The sequence below is a fragment of the Vanessa tameamea genome, chromosome 21 (assembly GCF_037043105.1).
Source record: "Vanessa tameamea isolate UH-Manoa-2023 chromosome 21, ilVanTame1 primary haplotype, whole genome shotgun sequence".
Lineage (NCBI taxonomy): Eukaryota > Metazoa > Arthropoda > Insecta > Lepidoptera > Nymphalidae > Vanessa > Vanessa tameamea.
In genome coordinates, this window is record NC_087329.1 from 1436698 (window position 1) to 1458847 (window position 22150).

General features: G+C 37.6%; 1 protein-coding gene across 3 annotated transcripts in view; it reads left to right on the forward strand.

Annotated features, from left to right (window-relative positions):
• Pi4kiiialpha (Phosphatidylinositol 4-kinase III alpha) overlaps positions 1-22150 on the forward strand; it is a 33286-nt gene that overhangs the window by 3452 nt on the left and 7684 nt on the right. Inside the window, exons 3-28 of one of the 3 annotated variants that reach the window (XM_064218353.1) lie at positions 2843-3564; positions 3918-4031; positions 4451-4489; positions 5064-5241; positions 6246-6346; positions 6779-6929; positions 7315-7504; positions 7619-7729; positions 8369-8542; positions 8902-9112; positions 9260-9371; positions 9584-9595; positions 11171-11444; positions 11989-12090; positions 13073-13274; positions 13376-13513; positions 13881-13985; positions 14111-14302; positions 14787-15000; positions 17515-17715; positions 18345-18477; positions 19150-19224; positions 19870-20099; positions 20919-21046; positions 21505-21651; positions 21916-22097. In XM_064218353.1, the coding sequence (XP_064074423.1) occupies positions 2843-3564; positions 3918-4031; positions 4451-4489; positions 5064-5241; positions 6246-6346; positions 6779-6929; positions 7315-7504; positions 7619-7729; positions 8369-8542; positions 8902-9112; positions 9260-9371; positions 9584-9595; positions 11171-11444; positions 11989-12090; positions 13073-13274; positions 13376-13513; positions 13881-13985; positions 14111-14302; positions 14787-15000; positions 17515-17715; positions 18345-18477; positions 19150-19224; positions 19870-20099; positions 20919-21046; positions 21505-21651; positions 21916-22097 (4438 nt within the window). The remainder of the gene's footprint in view (positions 1-2842; positions 3565-3917; positions 4032-4450; positions 4490-5063; positions 5242-6245; positions 6347-6778; positions 6930-7314; positions 7505-7618; positions 7730-8368; positions 8543-8901; positions 9113-9259; positions 9372-9583; positions 9596-11170; positions 11445-11988; positions 12091-13072; positions 13275-13375; positions 13514-13880; positions 13986-14110; positions 14303-14786; positions 15001-17514; positions 17716-18344; positions 18478-19149; positions 19225-19869; positions 20100-20918; positions 21047-21504; positions 21652-21915; positions 22098-22150) is intronic. The other 2 variants (XM_026634986.2, XM_026634987.2) reach the window with 2 other exon arrangements.

Below are 22150 nucleotides of genomic sequence, written 5' to 3' on the forward strand. Positions count from 1 at the left end.
CAAGGCTTAGGCCTCCTTTTGAGGAGTAGTTTGGAGCTAATTCTACAACAGTCTCAATGTGGATTAGTGAATAAAACTGTAGCAGATTTTCGTTCAATACATGCTGGTGTCATGTGGCGTGAAATTAAAATCACCTTACGAGTAATTTTAACAATACAAATTAGCATATAATGCGTAGTAAAAGGTATACACGGGTGAGTATGCCGTGATGCTTCTTTCGTAATCCTTGTATTTGTAAACGCGATTTTATATTTGAGCTAATATTCGGCCGCTGAGAGAATTCATTCCTGACGCTTCATTTGCGGTCCCGTGTGTAAACACCCTCAGTGTTTTTATTGTTATCATGAGTTAAAATATCAACATACCTCCAAAACCGGCATCAGCACCGCCACCTGGTTAAATTAAAAATTATAAAATTAGTTTTGGTTTTACCAAACTATCAGCTTTTTTTTCACTCATCCCTAAAGACTTTTTAAGATTCGATTGGCTATTAGGGAAAAAAAGGGTTCTATTCACACTTACAGACAGTCTATTCAATTAATAAATTCGGATTTAGGTCGCATCTACACATGGAGTATCTATCACTTTAGAAGAAAAATTATGAAAATATTCATAATAATTAATTTCAAAAATTATTTTTCTCCAACATATCCAACATGTTGATTCTGCTTTAAGTGTTTGTAAACATAACTGCTTGACTTTATTTTGTGAGTCTATGAAACCGTTCATGAAAGAACTCTGGCCTCTTGTTTGTGAAATAAATGGTTGAAGCATTTGTAATAATTTGCGTCTCACCTTGTGGGGCCGGAGTCTGTTGGCTCTGAAATTAAGAAAAAAAAATATTCATCAGTTCTAGACAATAATGTTATAGGATGTGACTCAGACCGCACTCTCAGTCTATCTTATTGGAGCTAAAATGTTGTCTTTGAAATTATAATTCGAATGACGTTTTTATAATTTAGCTTATCGTATTCTCTCGCTATTTCCGCCAAAGCAGAATAGTAACCCTGTTTCGTGGGTGCCGTAAGAGCTAATTTACACATTATTTATAAGAACTGTCTAACGGATATAATTACTGCACTTAGCGTTTTGTTGCGAGGTTTCGATGGTGGAAAACAAACACGCCAGTATAATCGTTCCCAATGAGGTTTGGCTCCAAATCGTCAGCAGGTCTTAAAAGTGTGCTATAAGTTTCTTGCAGTGTATTATCTATTAAAAATATGAGTCTAATTATGATAAGCACGGCTAAACAGTCGTCAGACATAACAATACTGAAGTATTTAATTTATCATTTTAATAATTTTCATAACGAGATAACTAATGGTCGGCTAGTGTTAGAAGTTCGACCACAATATTTATTGAAAATTTGAGGAAAACCTAACCGATTTTTTTCTAATCTTATTCTTTTTTTTCCTAACTTTTTTATTGAATTAAAGCTCTTCAATAGTTATCTAATTAAAAATAAAAAAAAGAATAGTTTGACAAACTGGACAAAAGGATACTGAACTGTTTTTTCTTTGCTTGTTTATGTATAGAAGATTTAGACAACAGTGAAATTCAAAATTGCCTCGACGATTGGACATCACTACTGATAATGTCATTCATTTAATTTTAGAAATGCTTTATAAATAAATATAAAAATTCACATAAAAAAAAAATAGTGAATTATATGAAAACTTACATTTCCAACAAACATTAGCGCTAAAACCATTACACAAGCAATTCTAAACATTTTATTTATATTTTTTTATAGAAAAAAATAATCAAAGGTGTCACTGTAGCTGAAGTGAAGTGATAATATTAAAAAATGTGTCTCCAGTTTGTTTATATAAAAGGAGAATCATTAGAGGGGGAGGAAATGAATAATTTTCGCTAGAGTGTCATTTCAATGCGTTTATGTGTACATTTATGATCGTATAATAATATAATTACACGGACTGTTGAACATGTTTTTACAGAGAGATATTATAGTAATAACATATTTTATGTCGTAATCTAACATTAATATATATCTTTAAACATATGACAGCATTTTTTTTTTTAGTTATTACCGTCACGCCATCCGACTATTTTATTTGATGTTTTTTAATTTATTGGGCTTACTTCTCACTTCGGCGAAAATCCTGAGTTTTAAACTCTTCTACTCTTAGGATAATTCTTAGGTTTTATACTTCTTATACAAAAAAATAATCCTTTATAGGACTAGACCTTGAACTGTCCATATTTATATTTATATTCGAAAAAAATAACATTCATTTTTTTGTCGCGATTAATCTATCATATCTATGGGATGAAAGGACGAAGATTTCAAAAAACATATTTTAATCCTCTTATACATAATGCATCCTGTCCCGTTTACGAGCCATTTTAAAGTTTATTCCACCACGCTGCTCCAACGCGGATTGCTTTGAATACACATGCGGCAGAATATCATCAGACGCTGCATTCAGTGCATTCTCAGTGTTTTCCTTCATCGACGAGTGGGAGATTCATTATAAATACAAGTAATGTTAATGTTTGCCTGGTTTTGAACCCGCAATCAACGGTTAAGATTTATGTGTCCCGGGCCTTTTGGTATCGATAAACTGAGTCCCTACATGCAATTGTTCATAATTTAGTTTTAATGCGTAATAATGCTGTGTTATTAAAAATTTTTTCGCCTATTTAAATACATTTTCGGGTCCTCATTATATTAAGTTCATTTAAAGAGAATTTGTTCGTCTATAAAAATATAATTAAAAGTATTTTTAAATTAAATATATCATATTATATAATAGGCTAATATGTTTTTATACTTTAGTAATGATTAATTTATAATAAACATTTACATTCTAACTTGCAGGTATACCGATGTCAGAAAAATTTAGCTTCTGTTTAAATACATTGCTGTCGGATGTTGCGACGAAGCAGCCGGGATTGCGTGAAGAAATCGTCACAGCCCAAATCGAGCTTATGTCAAACCTCACAAAGACCATAATCCACTGTCACGAAAGCAGAGATTATAACAATATATCGAAACTCCAACTCTGTAAGAGTACTCTACCAATTTTAATAGGACTGGCCAGGTCTATGGGACGCTATGCAACAATTGAACCTCCTCTATTGTGTCGATTATTCCCGCAGCCGAGCAGTCCTGTAAAATCAAAGGATCCGGAGCCGAGCTTCGAATATTCCACCCTGGATAAGAAAAGAAAGTTTAATCAGTTCCGCCCAATCATTCCAAGGTCTCTGTCAGGCAACCTAAATCCTAACATAGAGAATGTAGTAGAAAATGGTAGTGACACAGTAGACAGTGCGAACGGAACACTAAAACGAGGATCCTTACACAGTTACAGCTCCGTCCCATACGACCCGACGACATATTTTTTCCACAAATTCGGGTCGAGTTTCAACCAGTTTCCGTACATGAGGTATTCTGAGTCGCCAGAGAAGAGAACTAGTGTACAGTTCTACGTGACGTATCTCCAGTCGATATTGTCTCTGGCGAAGAAGCTACTGACCAAAGATTTGTTGTCGTTTTTGGACGAAGAGGCTGAGGATGTGTTTGCTTCCGGTCAAATACAGGTATGTATGAAGCTGCCCTTTCTCAATTGTTAATCGATCATCTATTGGTGGGAGAGTTTTGTGTTCAGTCTGGTTACGATAATAGTTATTGTTGTGTTCCGGTTTGAAGGGTGAGTGAGCCAATGTCAGAGGCACAAGGAATAAAACATCTCAGTTCCCAAAGTCGGTGGTGTATTGCCGATGTTTTTGGAATGGTTATTTTTTTACGGCATCAATGTCGATGGGCAAGAGTTACCATTAACCACCAGGTGGCTCATTTGCCTGTTCGCGTACGTATGCCAAAAAAAAGTAATTTGGGAATGAATGTCTATGAAAGGGACTAGTATTTCTTATCAATGGTTTTTTTATTCCAGGTTTTCCCATACAAATCATTTTCTGAGACGCTGAATTTGGTACTGGTAACACTGTTACGAGATATCCTGCAACACCAGAAAGATTTACCTGGCCCTTTTACTAAAGATGTCCAAGTAAGTTGTTACATATGACTCGCAGAGTTCTCGTTTACTTACAATGCGTTAATGTTATATTTATTGTGTTTTATCGTATAAGTGAATTACTATTCTTAATGAGAAATAAATATTTCTTTCTAATTCTAATGTATTAAACATTTTAGCGCTAGCCTTTCTTAATTTTCTTAAAACGTCTAACACAAGATGAGACAAGATTTTCTCTTTCTTATAGTAACATTGATTTTCTCTTAATTGTTATTCTGTAAATAATTGCAATCTATTTTTTCCAGCTTTTCTAGAATCTTCTTCTTCTTTTTTTTGTTTTATATATACGTACTCTGTTTTATTTAATATTATATATACAACTTTTTTTGTTGTTTATTTATTTGTAAATTTTAATTTTATATAATTTTGTTTTACTGTACATTCAACATCAGGGGGCTTGTATGGTACAGGTAAAAAGAGATCGGTGCCAAGTATGTATAGAAATGTTTGGCGTATGAATTTAGTTTATTATTCCACGAGACTGACTCCTAAAAAACAAAATAATCGCACCTTATTGGTCGATACGCTTGGCCGGATTCCTCTCGCATATTATGCAGTTATGCAACCCGGTATGTAAGACAAATATAAGAAATGACATGGTCAATGAAGGTCACGCGCATTGACCAATAAGCGCACGAGGATAATTTCCTTTGGGAACTCGTGTCGTGGAATGAATTTTATAGATTTCATTTTCCATTCATTCGTTTCATTTATCGCCAACTCCAATTAATGTGTTGTCATTTTTACACCATAAGCACATTACAACCCACTATAACCAATTGCCAACATAAAAAAAAAATCTATTCTAACAGCTGTGGCAGTCCGACCTTGTTAAATGGCTCTATTTTTTTAACGCAACCCTCATTATTATAATATGTTAATAGATTTTTAATAAAAAAATATATGTGTGTCGTCCGATTTAAATAGGCTAACTGTGATTGTCCGACCGTGTAAAAATGCTCTACATTTTTAAACCAAACCCTCATAATTGCTGTACGTTGACAGGAATTCGTTAAATGCCTGTTCTTGAGTGGTCAAACTGAACTCCAAAGTCGGCACCACGATGCGTCCGAGAAAGAGGACAGAGAGAGTAACTTCGCGACTGTGAATAAGTTCAAAGTGAACGTTATGGCGAATTCCGCGTGCGTCGACTTGCTCGTTTGGGCGATCGGCGATGAAACAGGTAAATGCGCTCTTATGTCACTATACATAGAGTTCAACATATACGTGATAAACATTTATTACACGTACATTTTTTTTATGTACAATATTTTCTTATTAATGCTATTTTACAAGCTTTTATTTAACTTCACCTTAGGTCAAAATTTCCCTTTGAACTAGTTGGAACTGGTTTAAGTTAAAACTATTCAGTAGAACTTTGCACACTTGGTGCAGATGTTTTTTTGCGATTTTTCTCGGTAAAAACTTAGAATCCCAACTAGAACGAGTTAGTATAGCTTCATATTAAATTTAATCCTGTAAATGATCAGTGCTTGTAACAACTGGACAAAACTTTTATTTGATTCTGATTGGTAATAAAATGTAGTATGTTCTAGAAAGTTTAATAATTTTTTTAGTGCATTTTATCTCTTAATTTGAATGCACAGACTTGTTCTCTTACAATACTTCTTTCACCAAAGGTTGTCCGAAAGTCCGTCTATGCGTACCATTTATTTATTTTTGTTTCTCTTATGTCGTTAATACCTTATATACTGTGCAATATAGTAAAATTAAATAAATAAAAGCTTGTTTTAAATATCTAATTAAATCATTTAATCGTATTGTATCTATTCTATTCTATAGTATAAATTCTTGGTTTTGTAATGGTTCCAGTGGATGAGGACTATGACGTGCCAGCACTTATAAATGCTCTAACAATATTAATAGGTATTCTTATAAATAAGGTTTGAGAGTTTTCCCTTGACTAACCTCTACGGTGCGAACAACAATGTATGAAAATTTGATTCATTCCATTCAATATTAATATATTTAGATAACTCTCATGTCATACTATGAAAACATTGCCAAATATCATATGAAAACTAATCCGATACTAAAATGTACAGACATATAGGTTTTAATGTGTTTTTCTCTAATTTCCTAGTAAAAGATATGTTTTGCATCAAATTGCATGCATAGATAGATATATAACCATACCTTTTATTTATTTTAAATGTTCTCTTTTAGGGGCCGATTCTTTGTGTGGACGATTGACGGAGAAAATAAATTCTAATCATAATCACAAACTAATTCTAGCTCATATGCCACTGTTAATGGTCTGCCTTGAAGTAAGTACTATTTTTTTTTTATGGCATTGGTTGGCGGACGAGCTTATAGGCCACCTGATGGTAGGTGGTCACCACCGCCCATATACAAAGCGCTGTAAGAAATATTAACCATTCCTTACATCACCTATGCGCCACCAACCTTGGGAACTAAGATGTTATGTCCCTTGTGCCTGTGATTACACTGGCTCACTCACCCTTCTAGCCGGAATACAACAATACAGAGTACTGTTATTTGGCGGTAGAATATCTGATGAGTGGGTGGTACCTACCCGGACGGGATTGCAAAGCCCTACTACCAAATAAAATTAACTATTCTATATTCATTAAAATGGAAGGGATAATATTAAGTCCAGAGTAGGGACTTTGGTTTAATGTGTAGGAAAAAACGCTTCATTTGATCATTTATGTACACGTTAATAATATTAATTCCAGGGACTAGGTAAATTAGCGACGAAGTTTCCAACGATAGCCAACACATCGATATACTGTTTGCGAGATTTCTTGGTTACACCTTCGCCAATATTGTTTAAATTACACAAACTGGAACTCGAAAAAACGGGGAAGGAACACATCAAAAACTCAGGTAGGATTACTTTTTATTCACAACAGATAAAATGTTTCAACAAAGTTTCAAAGAATTTTACAGACCAAAATCTTTCATTGGACCTCATGAGCTGTGCTGTTCCCTTTCATTTGGTTAATTCGTCATTTCATGTTTATAATTCATCTCGTGTTCGACGGTGAAGGTAGATATCGTTAGGAAACTTGCATACGGCGGATAAGATATGCCACGGGCATCCATAAATCAGGAGGAATGCTGTGGAATACATTCCAAACCTTCTCCTCTAAAAGGAGAGATCTTAGCCCAGCAATGGGACTTTTCCTTTACCTCACGATTTACTGTCGTACAAGTTATAAGCTCTAAGAGCTATTAGCTTCAAATACACTTCTAACATTACATTTCACAGTGCAAAACAAAGAACTTCAAACGGAGACAGGGGCGCCTGTAAAGTCGACTCCATTCGAGAAACTTCGAGACTCTGCGATTGGGAACCTTTGCGTCGCTCTCGAAGCTGCGTTGACAGTTGACCCGTTCTGTGTGCCCGCTCTGGTCGGCTCCGTCAGTAACAGGCTGTTCACTGCTGAGACTAGTGACAGGTGAGCGACTCTAAAGCATTTATGTTTGATAAAAAATACATAAGCGAAGTATTTAATACTTCTTGTGAAATTAAGGTTAAAAAAAAAAAGCTTAAAATTGGTATTTTTTTCCAGCGAGTCTTCGCTAATCAGTACGAATATCGTTATAATGTTGGGTCACGTGGCTGTGGCTCTGAAGGATACACCGAAGACAACAGATACCATACTGCAATTTTTTCAACAGAGGTAACGTCGAAATATTTATACCTCCTAGTGCTTGAAAACAATGTTTTGCTATTTTAGATATAATGATACACTATTTGTACAAACGTATAATTTAGTCTCCAGGCCTTAGAGCCTTATAAGGCAGTCCAGTAGTTGGGTGTAATAGTGATCCCATGGCATACGACAACTTGAAAGGCATAACCACTATTCCAATCGACGTAGGAATAAAGATTAACAAACCTTAAATTTACGTATTTCATGCGATTTGCTGATAACTCAGCTATATTGTGCACTGTATTGTACAGAGTTTATGATTAATATATATTTTTTTTATAATACAACACTATTACACTTAACTACTTATATAAACTTTAATTTTACTTCCTAAATTCCGATAGCAATTTCGTCGACGTTCAAAACGTAATTTTTACGCAAATCCATAGTGAATGTCATAGATTAATCAAGCTCTCGACCAATGATATCGCGTCGATTTGCTGTCAAATGTTGTTTATTTTACTTTTCCCCTCATACGGTTGGAATAGAGTATACACGTTACTTTCAGTATCCAACATCTTTATTGCCTACGTGACTTCAATTAAATACAAGGTTACTACAAGGTCATACTAATTATAATTAATTTTTATTGTTATTTGAATCTAGATTATGTCGTTCTCCATCTTCGCTGGACACGCTGATAGTGGATCAGCTGGGCTGCATGGCGCTCGCCAGCCCAGAGGGTCCAGCTCATGACGAGATCATGAGGATGTTCACCGTCATCACCGTGGAAGCAGCCAGTGCCGCCTACCAGCACACTGATGACAGGAAGCAGTATCGGTGAGTAACCCGTGACACTATCGAGACGAGACTGGAACAGCTCGCATTTTCAGATCATTGTACTGACTAAATAGTTGTTGAAGATACGCCTGAATGTTATGTAAAATTAAGGTTATTTTATAGCCCTTGTAAACGAGTTATGTAAACAACCCTGACCTTAAATTGCTATGTGTATATATTTAAAAGGAAATGGATTAAATGTGTCATTTGTTTAGTTAAATATTCGTTCAGTACAAATGACTTAAAGAAATATGATGAATGTGAAAGTAAGAGTTACTTGTCTGTTGTGTCTGTCGGTCGAACCACTGAGCCTGATTTGATGAGATTTAGATTTGAAGACAAACCGATGTCCCCCGCAGCCACGTGTCCGGCGCCGTGCTCAACGCGCTGGCGAACGTCGCGGCCAACGTGCGCGGCACGGGCGCGCGGCTGGAGCTGCTGACGCGGCTGCTGGAGCTGTTCGTGCAGCTCGGGCTCGGCGGGGAGCGCGCCACCGACAGGGCGCCCGCGCCCGTGCTCAAGGCGTCCGGCAGCGCCGGGAACCTGGGCGTGCTCATACCCGTTATTGCGGTGAGGGTTGCACTACGTTTGGCGTAAAGAAAGTGACAAAAATATGACTTTACTTGGTGGTGTGGCTTCGTGAAGCCCGTGTGGGTGATTGAAAATGATTCCAGGAATATTATGAACGTGTAGATTCCATCAGTTATCTTGTTACAGGTTCTCGTAAAAAGATTACCTCCGATAAAAAATCCAAAGCCGAGATTGCACAAGCTCTTCAAGGACTTCTGGCTTTACTGCGTCGTGATGGGATTCACAGCTGCCGAATCAGGTTAATATATGAAACTTATATGATTCAATCGAATATTCTTCCTATATTAATGTATTCATAATTTGAATCGCTCGAATTACAACCTTAATTTGATTACCTTTAAATTCAATTTGGCACTTCTATTTCTTAATTACTTACCACTTATAAACTGTGCTATTATTACTAGTATTTAAATCATCTTATTGTCTCCTCTTCTATGGCCACGCCTGTAGCCATGCGAAAGCGTGAGTAAAGATGCTTCTAGAATGTTCTTAGATGTATGTCGTTTGGTTTTGTATGACGGTTTAATTTTTTTTTAAATGATGATATATAGCTATGGTACTTTTTGTTGAGTTCAAAATTCGTTACCCTGTTTTCATTAAGATTTTTATTCCATAGACAATTATTTTACGGGTCGAGAAAGCGACGAAACTTACTTACATGTTCGTGTTACGTTTCAAAATAAGATCTTTATTATTATTGTTTAGTAATAGTATGTTTTTATTACGTGAATGTTGATTGAATTTATTGTTATAGTAATAATAATACGTGAAAATTGAAAATGATCTTTCGTTTATTTGTAGTCATACTCATACGGACATAATAAGATAATTAGAACCTTTGTTCTTAACAATAAGGTCCATTTATGCGTGTCAGTTAACATTTCCTTATGACATATTGAAATGTGTTCGAGATTATTTGTGGTTAATTGTGATAATTTAATTTATTCGATAATCACATAGACAATCTGTGACGGACGACATATCTAACTGACTCCGCGAGAGGATAAATACGAACCTAATATTATTCATGCGAAGTGTGTTTGTCACGTTAACTACTGAACCATTCATCATATAACAAACATATTGTCAGGGGTTCCGAAAAACATAACTAAGTCTAAGTGTAACGCCTGAACACCCCCCCCCCCCCCGCGAAAACTAGTCAAAATAAAAATATACTTCATTCAAGTAGGCATTTACAACCACTTTTGAATTTGTCATTTAACAAACTGTATTAAGTGAAACTACCACCGGTTCGGAATGTAGATTCTACCGAGGAGAACCGGCAAGAAACTCAGTAGTTACTCATTTTCAAAATCTAAAAATACAGTCATGTTAGTTGAATACAATTATATATGAATGTAATATATCCTGCCTGGAAGTCAACAAGCATTAACTCCACGCTTTTTTATCATCTATATAATGTTGTATCGAATAATATGCCTTCTTTACCAATGTATTTTTTACAAATGATTTGAATTTATGAAACGGCAAAGTTAACAATCTGAAGTTATATTAGTGTTATAATATGGTCTGTATATCATCATTTAAATACATAAAGTGATAAATGTATGTTTATTCTACTGATTTAACCGTGTGAATACTAAGTAGTTATATGAACTCTGTGTTTTACGTTATGTCCTTTATAGAATGCGTTGTTAGTTTGATACATATATATTTTTATTTCTAGGAGTGTTTAAAGATTGGTTTTGCTTTTGATAATTTGATTAAGCGTTTTTTGACGAGTTTTTTTTTTATAGAAAATTTGGTGCTGATAATTTTTTTATATTGCAACGTTTTGTGATAAATTAAAATGTACAGAGAGGTTTGATTTTTTTTTTGTTTGAAATGTGTGTCGAATTTTGAAGTTTTTTGAAAATTAATCTCTTGTGTATAATAATTTAACTAAGTATTTTTTACAAACAGACATAGTAACAATGTATAAGTATTAAGTAGACTAATGTTGAATTTAGTATTTTAGACAATTGAGAAGGAATACGATGTTAACAAAAGTCCAATAATTGTAATAACCTTTCTCAGGACTGTGGCCCCAAGAATGGTACGCAGGTGTGAAAGAGATAGCTGTAAAGTCTCCCTTCCTTGTCTCGCAAACGTCCCTGCGCTCTGAAATGCGAGAATTGCAGTACACATCAGCCGTGCGAAACGACTCCGTGTCGATAAACGAATTGCAGGAACTCAAGACACAGATCCTGAACCTGCTGGACCATCCGCCCGACGTCACTGTTATTGTTAATAAGCTGACGTTCGCGCCTTGCATGTATCTCCTGAGTGTTTATTGGCTGGAGACTTTGAGGTGAGTGTTCTATATTTAAATTATATATCTTTTTTAGTTTTTTTTTTTTTTGTTATTGTTTGATAGGCCTTGTAGTTTTTCATGTTGAAAACTCCATCATTGTAAATATTTTTGAGGATATATGAATTCGAAAATATGTTAAATAATGGGCATCTAATGCTAAGTGATAAAGAAACGCCTATACATGAAGATCTAACCAATTAATGCCCTTGTCAGCCAACCTAGGTCCTTATCAGCCCGTGAAAAATACGTGAAATATACGAGACATTACAATATCGATTCATTTTTCAAAAACAAAATCAAAATATAATATTAAATATTCATTAAGGTTGGCTCTCATTAGTACTTTTAAATCATAATTTCACAGGATAATATTAAATTTAAAGTTATTATGGATTTGGATTGAAGATTCTTATGAAGTAAACCAATTTAGACAATAAATCGTGTTAAAATATTCGTAATACATTTTATTATCATACCTATTAAAAATATGCTTAAAAATACTAATTATACACTTTTTAAAAATGAATGTATTTTTTTATAGGGTATTAAACTCACCAGAGCCAAGTTTGCAGCCGATCATCGAATATTTGAGCGATACAGCTCTGCAGAAGGATAAAAGTGGTATGTGGCAGTGTGTTGCCAGGTCAGTATTCGAATTTACATTAAATATTCAATTTGTTATTGAAATAAAAAAAAAATTATGTATCTCGTTATATATTTATTCCATATTATTTGAAGCAGCCTTGCTCGCATTTCAGTGTTAGGGTAGGTCGTTAGGTGTTAAGCATAAAAAAATCCTATATCCTCCCTTGGAGTTCAAGTTTGGTTCATATCAAATTCTGTTCGATTCAACTGTGAAAGAGCAGACAGACAGACGGATTTACTTTCACATTTATAATATTAGTAAAAATTGGATTGAGATGATTATCAAATCATCTCAATCCAATTTTTAATGTACATTATTCCATATTTTTCTACATTGTTTTTTTCTTAACTTAACAGGATTCAAATAAGGATGGAAAACCGAGGAATTGTTCACTTGTTTTCATTAAGAAACTCGTTAAGATGTAATGTTCATTTGATGGCCAAATAAACGATAAAAAATGTTGCCAGCGTTGAATTGGCACATAAAATGAATTATTAATGTTTAAAATCAATGTATTTTTTTTTCATATTCTATTTTTTTAATCTATATTGATTTGATATTAGGGGATATTATTCTTGTTTTATTGAACACCATTCAATATGGTTTGCTGAAAGAAGAGAGATCTCTGTTTTATCATTAGGGCGTTTCTTGTAGATTTTAGTGGACTTCTGTGTGTGTATTATTTATTATGTACTATGTATATATATATATATATATATATATATGTTGTACTACTCTATGTATGACTTAATTCTATGTATAAGTTTAATTTAAAGTGTATTTGTTTTGTATAAATCTTCGTTACTTTTTAGATATTGCTTACGGAAAGTAGAATAGTCTAATTGCCGTTCGTTCAGTTCTACGATCTACGACCCGTAAGCAAAACGATTGGTTGGCTGAATATACTAAATCTATTAACCGGCCAAGAAAGGCCCATATGCTTTCCAAGATATTATAAAAGAATATGAATTTTCCGTAGCGTTGGCGACAAAGTGTTCCAGAAGTTTCTGGATGTTATGTCGGAGAAGATAAAGGATGAGTCCCGCGAGAGGGAACTCGAGGGCCACGCCCAGTTCCTATTGGTCAATTTCAACCACATACACAAACAAATAAGACGGGTAGCAGATAAATGGCTAGCAGGCCTGGTTGATAAATTCCCTCATCTTTTGTGGAACTGTCGGGTACGTTTCTCTTCTTCTCTCTCCCTCTCTTTCTGTCCCTTCTCCTCCAACATCTTGATCATATACAACTAAAGCATAAATAAATATTAAAATATTTTTAGGTACTTTGGTCGATGTTGGACATTCTTCAAGTTCTAAGCTTTAGTCTGGAATTGGACGCGAATCAAGAAACGCCATTACTGAAAGTTCCCGGGACTGACTTCACTCTACAACTACAAGATACATTGGAAGGTCGTGAGGTTCGTAAAATAATTCTTTAACATTGATTTTTTTTTTAATGTAAATCGGGGTATTACCGATTTTTTATTTTTTATTCCTCTCTCGGTGGAGGAGATCGTCTTAAGGGATATGTGTATGTATCGGAATAAGTTCGGCTACATGTGAACCCATCAGAATGCGTTGAATCTGTGTCTTGGAACTTGTTTCAAACTCTTTACTAAATAGGACAGGAAACTAAGCAATAAGCTCAGCCGTGGATTTTTACTGTGGGAATTAATTATTTTAAATTTAATTTTAAAATAAATTGTTTTCTTGGTATTTTTTGTTCGTTAGCAACAATTATTTACCTATGTATAATTAATGTGAACTTAAATTATAATTTTACAGGGCATAGTTAAGGATTTCGCTGATCGCTGTCATGGCATCGTCCAAGAGGCTATGAAATGGGCCCCGCAGTCCACCAGGTCTCATTTGCAGGAATATCTTAATCAGGTAATTATAATGTAAAACTCTTTTGATTTTGATCGCATTATACCAAGAGATTATATCCACCGACACGAAAATAGAGGAATAAAAAGAGAGGAGGACCCAATTCAGCAGAGGTTTTTTCGAAATAGGTACCAAATTCAACACTATGGCACCATTGTGGACTGGCTCTCGCAACGGGGGCTTTGCTGGGAGCGGCCGGCCTCAACCGCATGTCCGCCCCACTGCCGCGCTCTGCCTTGGAGAAGAGGCCCCCCTGTGTGACGCAGGACTCCGCCGCACTGCTGGCCGTTGTCTCGCAAAGGAGCAGATATTCCGGAGAGGTAAGTAAAGCTTAGATGGATAAGTGCTTTTAATTAATACATATATATATTTTCTGATGACGTTGATATGATTATGAGTCGATTTTATGGTAGAGTTGTGCCACACTATCCGAAATCGGGGGTGTCTTAAGAAGATTTTTGCTAAATGGATCTATTGAATAAGTTTGCCACTTTTTTGGTTTCGAGAAACAATCAACAAAATCATACCCAGCGAAGACCTGTTGGCGTCAGTGTCAAATTCTTTAAACGCAGTATGCTCACTATACGTTTCAAAACAAATACGACAATACTCGGGCAGGAACCAATTATTCATCAGATATTCTACTGTCAAACCGAGCCTAAGACGCAGCGCTACCACTACTGAGGTCGATTGCGATGGAACGGTAAATTATTTTTGATCGCGTCAACGTCCTCGGACAGGAGTGACTCACCGACGGGTGACTAACAAAACCAAAAGGGAGCTAAAGGGCGGCCGGCGTCGCAGGTGGCGGGCGCGGTGTACGCGGAGGGCGGCGGCGAGGGCGGCGTGTGGCGCGTGGGCGCGCGGCTGCTGGCGGCGCTGCGGGACGCGTGCGCCGGCGGCAGCGAGACCGCGCACCGCGCCGCGCTGTGGCGCTGCACGGCGCTGCTGGTGCACGCGCGCGCCGCGCCCGCCGCGCCCGCCGCGCCCGCCGCGCGCGCGCTGCTGCACAGCATCGGTGAGTGCGCTTGTAATGCAGGTCTACGGTTTGCTCCCTATCGTCTCGTATTAAACCCCATTGACTCATATGTATACTGCTAGACCCGCTGTCCGCTACTGTGATTTTCGTCGAATGCGAGCAAGCGGGAGGAATTGACGATTGTTGACAGCGTGCCATTTTGCTTGCATAGCGGCGTTACATCTCTTAGTGTTAACATTAATTTTTGCTTAGTTTTCAAAAGTTCTTTTAGTAATTAATTCAATGTTTTATTAACATGAAGTTGTAACATGAAGTGCATGATCTATTATTATTATGAGTAGTGAGAGTGAAGTGAAAAATGTTTAAGGAAGGCGCCAGTTGTAGTAACCGTTCTGATAAAAGTAAACAACGAACAACTGGAAACGATTAAAATTCGTCTTCTTCAAATTCTTCTGATAGTGAGTCACACAGAAAAAAGAGGTAGCAGATCAAGTCTTCGAATCAGCTTGATGATTTGACAAACAAGGCCAGTGAGCATATCAACATTTTATTGCAAAATATTTATGTACCCGCACCTCAGGCACAAATGCCTTCGATTAAATGATTGAGTTCCATTCCTCCAAATAATAACCAAACCACTGTTGATCAATCTTTCAACAATGGTTCTCGAGCATTCAAACGCCACAATCACCAGAAATTACTGACAAAGAAAAAAATTTACTGGAGCAGAGGATTCTACGAGTGGTCGATCATCGCCACCCCACGGCCAGTTTTCTATCAAAAATATTTCTCGCCAAAAAGAATTTCACATCTCCAAATACCCCAATTTCTACAGAAGGGCGATGGGATGGTGATTGGTGGTGTTAGTATAAGGGAACATCATCGAATGTTCTAGAGACTAGTTTACAAACAAAAGACTTGCCTTCCATTGGGACTGTTTTGCGCTCCGACGAACTTGCTGCTGCAATGGCCAACTGGGTGTCACAACATTTGCGCAATCAAGTTTTGGGAATAGTCGTTTATTTAGACGATTTCATAATAGCGAATCAATCAGAAGCTGGTCCTCAATCCCAAGTAGAGTTAGCAATAAACAAGCTCTAAATTCAGAGGTGGACTATCAATTACGAGAAATCTATAATCAAATCAACTCGGAAAGTGGAATTCGTAGAAATACCAAGTTATATTTCAAAAGCCTTCCCAGAAACAAGATAGGCAAAATATTCCATCCATTTCATAATGCCTCTATTAGAAACGTTTGTCACTCAAAGAAGCGCTTTGAGTTCCCTAAATTTCGGCAAACATTTTCCACGAGGGAGACGATAACAATGCCGTGATCTTGCAAGCTACGGTAATGAAACATCTGAAATGGTGGATCAATACCTTGAAGATGTCGCAGCCAAAAACAACGTTGCATTCGAACCTGATTCAAATTTTGGATGGGGAGCTCAAATAGACGATCAGACAGCGACAGGCAAATTGAGAAAAGATCAGATGCAACGGAATTGCAGCCGCAAAGATTTTTTTTTTTTTATAGTATAGGTGGCAAACGAGCAGGAGGCTCACCTGATGGAAAGTGACTACCACCGCCCATGGACATCTGCAACACCAGGGGGCTTGCAGGTGCGTTGCCGGCCTTTCAGGAAAGAGTACGCTCTTTTCTTGTAGGTTCCTAAGTCGTATCGGTTCGGAAAAACCGCCGGCGAAAGCTGGTTCCACAGAGTTGTCGTGCGAGGCAGAAAGTGTCTTAAAAATCGCGCTGTTGTAGATTTTCGGACATCTAGGTGATGCGGGTGATATTTGGAATTTTGACGAGATGTCCGAAGGTGAAATACAGCAGCCGGGATTAATCCGAACAATTCCTCGGAACATTCCCCGTGATAAATTCTGTAGAAGATGCAGAGCGATCCAACATCTCTACGCAAAGCCAAAGGATCAAGCAGATCGAAGAGGGCTTGATCGTCGATAATTCGAGCCGCTCTACGTTGGATATGTTTGCCATAATAGTTACAAGACATTTCAAGATAAAACAATGGCGTCATCTATTCAAAAAGAAGACGGCACACGGTCGATAGTTCTTCCCAACGAACCATACGAACCAGCTTCTCAATTTTCTAGACAAGTGGGATATGACGATGCCAGCAAAATAAATTTCTGGGAAATTCAACGACATCCCCATACAAAAAGAAGAATCAGGAAAGGCAACCCACTCTCACGGATGCTGTGCATCGTCTCTGCTCTCTTTGCCGATTTATTTCCTTTTTCCGTCACTGTGGCACTATTTTAATTTTAAACGACTCATCTAGTAGTATACATAAATCAATGATAAACCCCTATAATTTCCTTTGAAAAACCCCCTTCAAGTCAAAAGTCAACGAGTTCTTAGGCAAAGGGAATTTGGTAACCGATACTGTGAGTTTTATGAAAAATATTAATTGCTTATATCACTTACATTAACAAAAATTAACGTATTTTCTTTTTAAAAACCTTCAAATTGCTAATTATAAGTAAATTATTGAGCAAGTACACCAGATTGAATAAGGTTTTCCCTCACAGCATGGTCCCAAGTGGATATATTCACGGAGGACGCGGTGACCACGGCGGTGGAGTGCTGGCAGTGGCTCAACACCTCCCGACCGGACCTGGAGCTGCGGCTCCTGCAGGAGATCTTCGCCGCCTGGCAGTGCACTGTCGATCGGAAGATGGGGTTGTTCTCTAAGCAGACCGACGAAACTAGTCCCTTAGCGGCACATGAAGGTTATTATTAGTGTTTATTTTAAACAGTTAAATCTTTTAAATATTAAAAATATGAAGAATTTAAAACAGTTGAATGCGTTGAGATAAATATTATTTTAAACAACTTGATATAATATGGCATCTTTCTGTGCGGTTGTCTGGAAGGGATAATTACTTTAGTGACAAGATCGCTCGTTGCATGTTTTTTTTTTAAGTATTCAACACATATTTTGTATAGATTCATCTATAGCTTGTTCCAAACGAAGAAGCAATAATGAATAAAAAAATCCCTTAATTTTACATATATTATATAGCAGCTATATTGTGCCGCACTGACAGTTCTTGATCAATATATATATCTTTATTGATAATACAACACAATCATCATTAATCATCATTACACTTAACCACATATTTCCACTTTAATTTTATTTCATAAATTCAGATAACAGTTTCGTCGACGTTCAAAACGTAATTTTTTCGAAAATCCATAATGAATATCATAGAGTTTTTCAAGCTCTCGACCAATGATGTTTAATGTAATACAAGTCTATAAGTCATAACTTTCTACCTGAGAAAAAACCCCAAACCAAGTAATTTTGTTAAATAATTTTACATAATGTGTGAGTAATGATATTTTTTCTATGTAGGTGCAAAATTAGAACCTCGTCCACCATTCGTGGCTCCGCACGCGGTGTGGATCCGATATCTGTGCGAGGTCGCTGAAACTGCAAAGTATAACAGTCTGGAGAAAGTCGAGATGTTAGCTAGTCTTCTGCACAGGTGATTATTTTGATTGGATATATATTTTAGTCCTAGTAGCTTCCACCATTATTTATTCTATTGCCAAACACATAACGTATTGTTCTATTTCGTTTGTGAATGCTAGTGAGCCAGTGTAATTACAGATATAAGGTTAGGCCTAGTGTTAGGCCCATTCGCTCGTCTGGTTTTCTCATATAAGAAATAATAAAATTACGTTGTAGTTACTCGGTGTCAGGGCTTTGTGCAAGCCCGTCTGGGTATACCCATGAGTGGGGGGGTATACCCCCCACTCATCATATATTCGGTGGAATATTATAATAGTCAAGCAGCAACACTTAGGTATTGTTGTGTTCCGGTTTGGAGGGTGAGTGAGTCAGTGTAACTACACGCACAAGGGATATGACAATTTAATTCTCAAGGTTGATAGAGCATTGGCGATGGAGTGGTTAATTAACGCCGCCAGTGTGACTATGGGCAGTGGTGACCACTTACCATCATGTGATCTATTTACCCGTACGCCTATCTAGTCTAGATAGCAAGTTGAAATCGTTTTACTGTAATTATACTAGCTCATAAACAATGAAGTAATATAACAATCATTACAGTTAAATTGTCCAACGAGTGGGCAGCAGGTGTTCGACGTAATGACGAGAGTAAGATAATTATCTCTTATATTCTTTTAATTCCCAGGTCATTGCCAATAACAGTAGGTGATATACGCGACCACATAAACAGACACGTCGACGCGGCCGGAGTGAGATTCAAGTGAGTGATTCGATTTCTATTTGCTTGTAAGGATATTCTAAATCTCAAATATTTACCAATTTGCGTGTACATAAATGTTGTGAATGAATGTCTACTTTTATAAAAATATTACTTCCTTGTGTCCAACCTCGCCTGTTTGGGAGGTGGGGGGGGGGGGGGGGAGATACTAGATACCCTATGTCTTTTCTGTATCCCTGACAATATGCATGCAAAATTTTATAATGATCGGTTCAGTAGTTAAAACGCGAGAGCGCAGCAAATAAATAAAGTATAAATATATTATTATAGTCATATTACAAGTTTTCGTCCACCGAGCCCAGCCGAGATGGCCCGTGGTTAGAACGCGTGCACTTTAACCGATGGTTTCGGGTTCAAACCCAGGCAAGCACCACTGAATTTTCATTTGCTTAATTTGTGTTTCATCATTCATCTCGTGTTCGGCGGTGAAGGAAAACATCGTGAGGAAACCTGCATGTGACTAATTTCAACGAAATTCTGCCACATGTTATTCGACATCTCATCTTTTACACCCATCTCCTCCACACATGGCAACCGTCTCTCCTCGGATCCCCCCAACCCTCTACGCTGATGCTCATGACTCTTTGATTTAGTATATGTAATAAATGTGTCCGTTCCGGCGGGCAGGCTGCTGTCGTGCGGCATCTCGCTGCTGCAGGGCGACATCCTGCCGCGCTCGCTGGCGCGCAACATCCTGCGCGAGCGCGTGTACAGCGTGTGCCTGGACTACTTCTGCCGCGGCCTGCAGTGCCCCTCCAGGAGCGCCGGCGCGCTGCGCGAGGACATCATGTCGCTCATCAAGTTCTGGCAGCTGATGCACTCCGACAAGAAGTACTTGAAGAGTAGCGATATCGGCGGTGATTGGGAATTGTATTTACATTCGTCTCAATATCTCTGTGCAGTAGAAACGAAAGCTTTTGCCGGGTACTGCAATATTGCAGGCCGTTGTTTGTGTTTGGTTTTTATTCTAAAGTTAATTTACGTGTACATTATACAGCGTGGTTTTGAAAATAAAAATCGTTCGGCGAACGTGCAAATGGGCAACCTGGTGCCAAATGGCCAAGACCATCTATAGACATTTTAACAGACAGCTCTAAAATTTTTTAACCTTTCTCTATACCGCCGATGCAACATCAGTCTTAGCATCTTTACTCATTACTTGGTGGTAGAGCTTTGTGCAAGCCCGTCTGGGTAGGTACCACCCACTCATCAGATATTCTACCGCCAAATAACAGTACTCTGTATTGTTGTGTTCCGGTTAGAAGGGTGAGTGAGCCAGTGTAATCACAGGCACAAGGGACATAACATCTTAGTTCCCAAGGTTGGTGGCGCATAGGTGATGTAAGGAATGGTTAATATTTCTTACAGCGCCTTTGTCTATGGGCGGTGGTGACCGCTTACCATCAGGTGGCCCATATGCTCGTCCGCCAACCAATGCCATAAAGAAAAAACTAAGATGTCATATGCTATCAATACAAGATATTGTTGTGCGGCGGTAGCAGATGTGATTTGTGGTACCTGCCCAAATAGCATCATACAAAACCCTACCATCAAGTAAAGTATCACTAGCGATTGGCTGTGAAAATTTAAGCACGCATTTTCTTATACAAAGTATTTGATTTAGTTTAAATTTGCGATAAAAGACATTATATTAATGTTTAAAATTTTACTTTCAGCTGATTTCGAGTTAATGAATCCCAGCAGTAGGCAAAGTTTGTACGCGTCAAATTCACCGACAGACCATCGCTCCTCTGTTAACAGTAGCGACATTGGAAGCAGGCAGACCACTGGCTGGATAAACACGGTATGATTCTATCCATACATATAAAATTAGCTTTAACACCACTGATTACAGATCTGGCCTGGCAGTTCGCATTGGGGAATGCGAGGACTCAGGGTCTCGGGATCTGAAGGTATATGAGCCAACCGCTAAATACACGAGGAAGCCATTTGTTGTCTCTTTTACAGAATAAAACAAAGTCTCTCATCTATCTCAAGTCGTCTGTACGCTTAAATCGAAATGAAATGCGGGTTTTATCAATAAACGAACAGAATAAACAGAATTATTCAAGAGGAAGTTTTAGTTGTATAGTACATGTCTTTTATGGTAGAGAAAAGCCGGAAACACCTGATTTTTTTCTATGTTTGCTCATCAATTTAAAACTTGTATATAATCCCCTATTGTGCCCGTGTAGAGCCGGGACGGGAGTACATAATACGAGATCATTGTTTCTAGATTAATCTAAATAAGTGTTGCGTCAGGTGCCGATGTCCACGACGACACTGAGCAGCGGGGCCGGCAGCATCGCCGGCAAGCGCTCCAACCGCAGCGTGAAGCCGCCCGCTAAATCTCTGGATCCATTCGTTAAAGATTATGTTAAGAAGAGAAATCTTATTCTGGAACTCATGGTAAGTCAAAACTAGTCCCAAAAAATTTTTATAATAATGTACACTTTAATTTTAGTTTATAATTCATCCGTAGTGAAGGTTAACAAGTTTTTGGCGAAGTTCTGCCAGAAGAAACACAGATTAGCACGCGGTGGAATAAGCTCCTCCGCCAAAAATTAATTTGAAAATTTGCGGGATATGGAAACATACATCATCATGACTGTTATCATGAATTGTTCAACACGTAAATAATTGTTTCGTTAAAAGTGTAAAGTATATTAACAGGCAGTAGAGATAGAGTTCCTGGTGACGTGGCACAACCCGCACGGGCGGCCCGAGCAGGCGGTGCCGGGGGAGGACAACATCGCCACCTGGAGGTCCAAGCCGAACTCCGAGAGGATCTGGCGGGACTACACCAAGCTGGCCTGGGACATCAGTCCAACGTTGGCGGTGTTTTTACCGGAGAGGTTGGTATTTTAATAAATTTTCTGTAAAACTCTATAAAATAATAGTCGTTCTA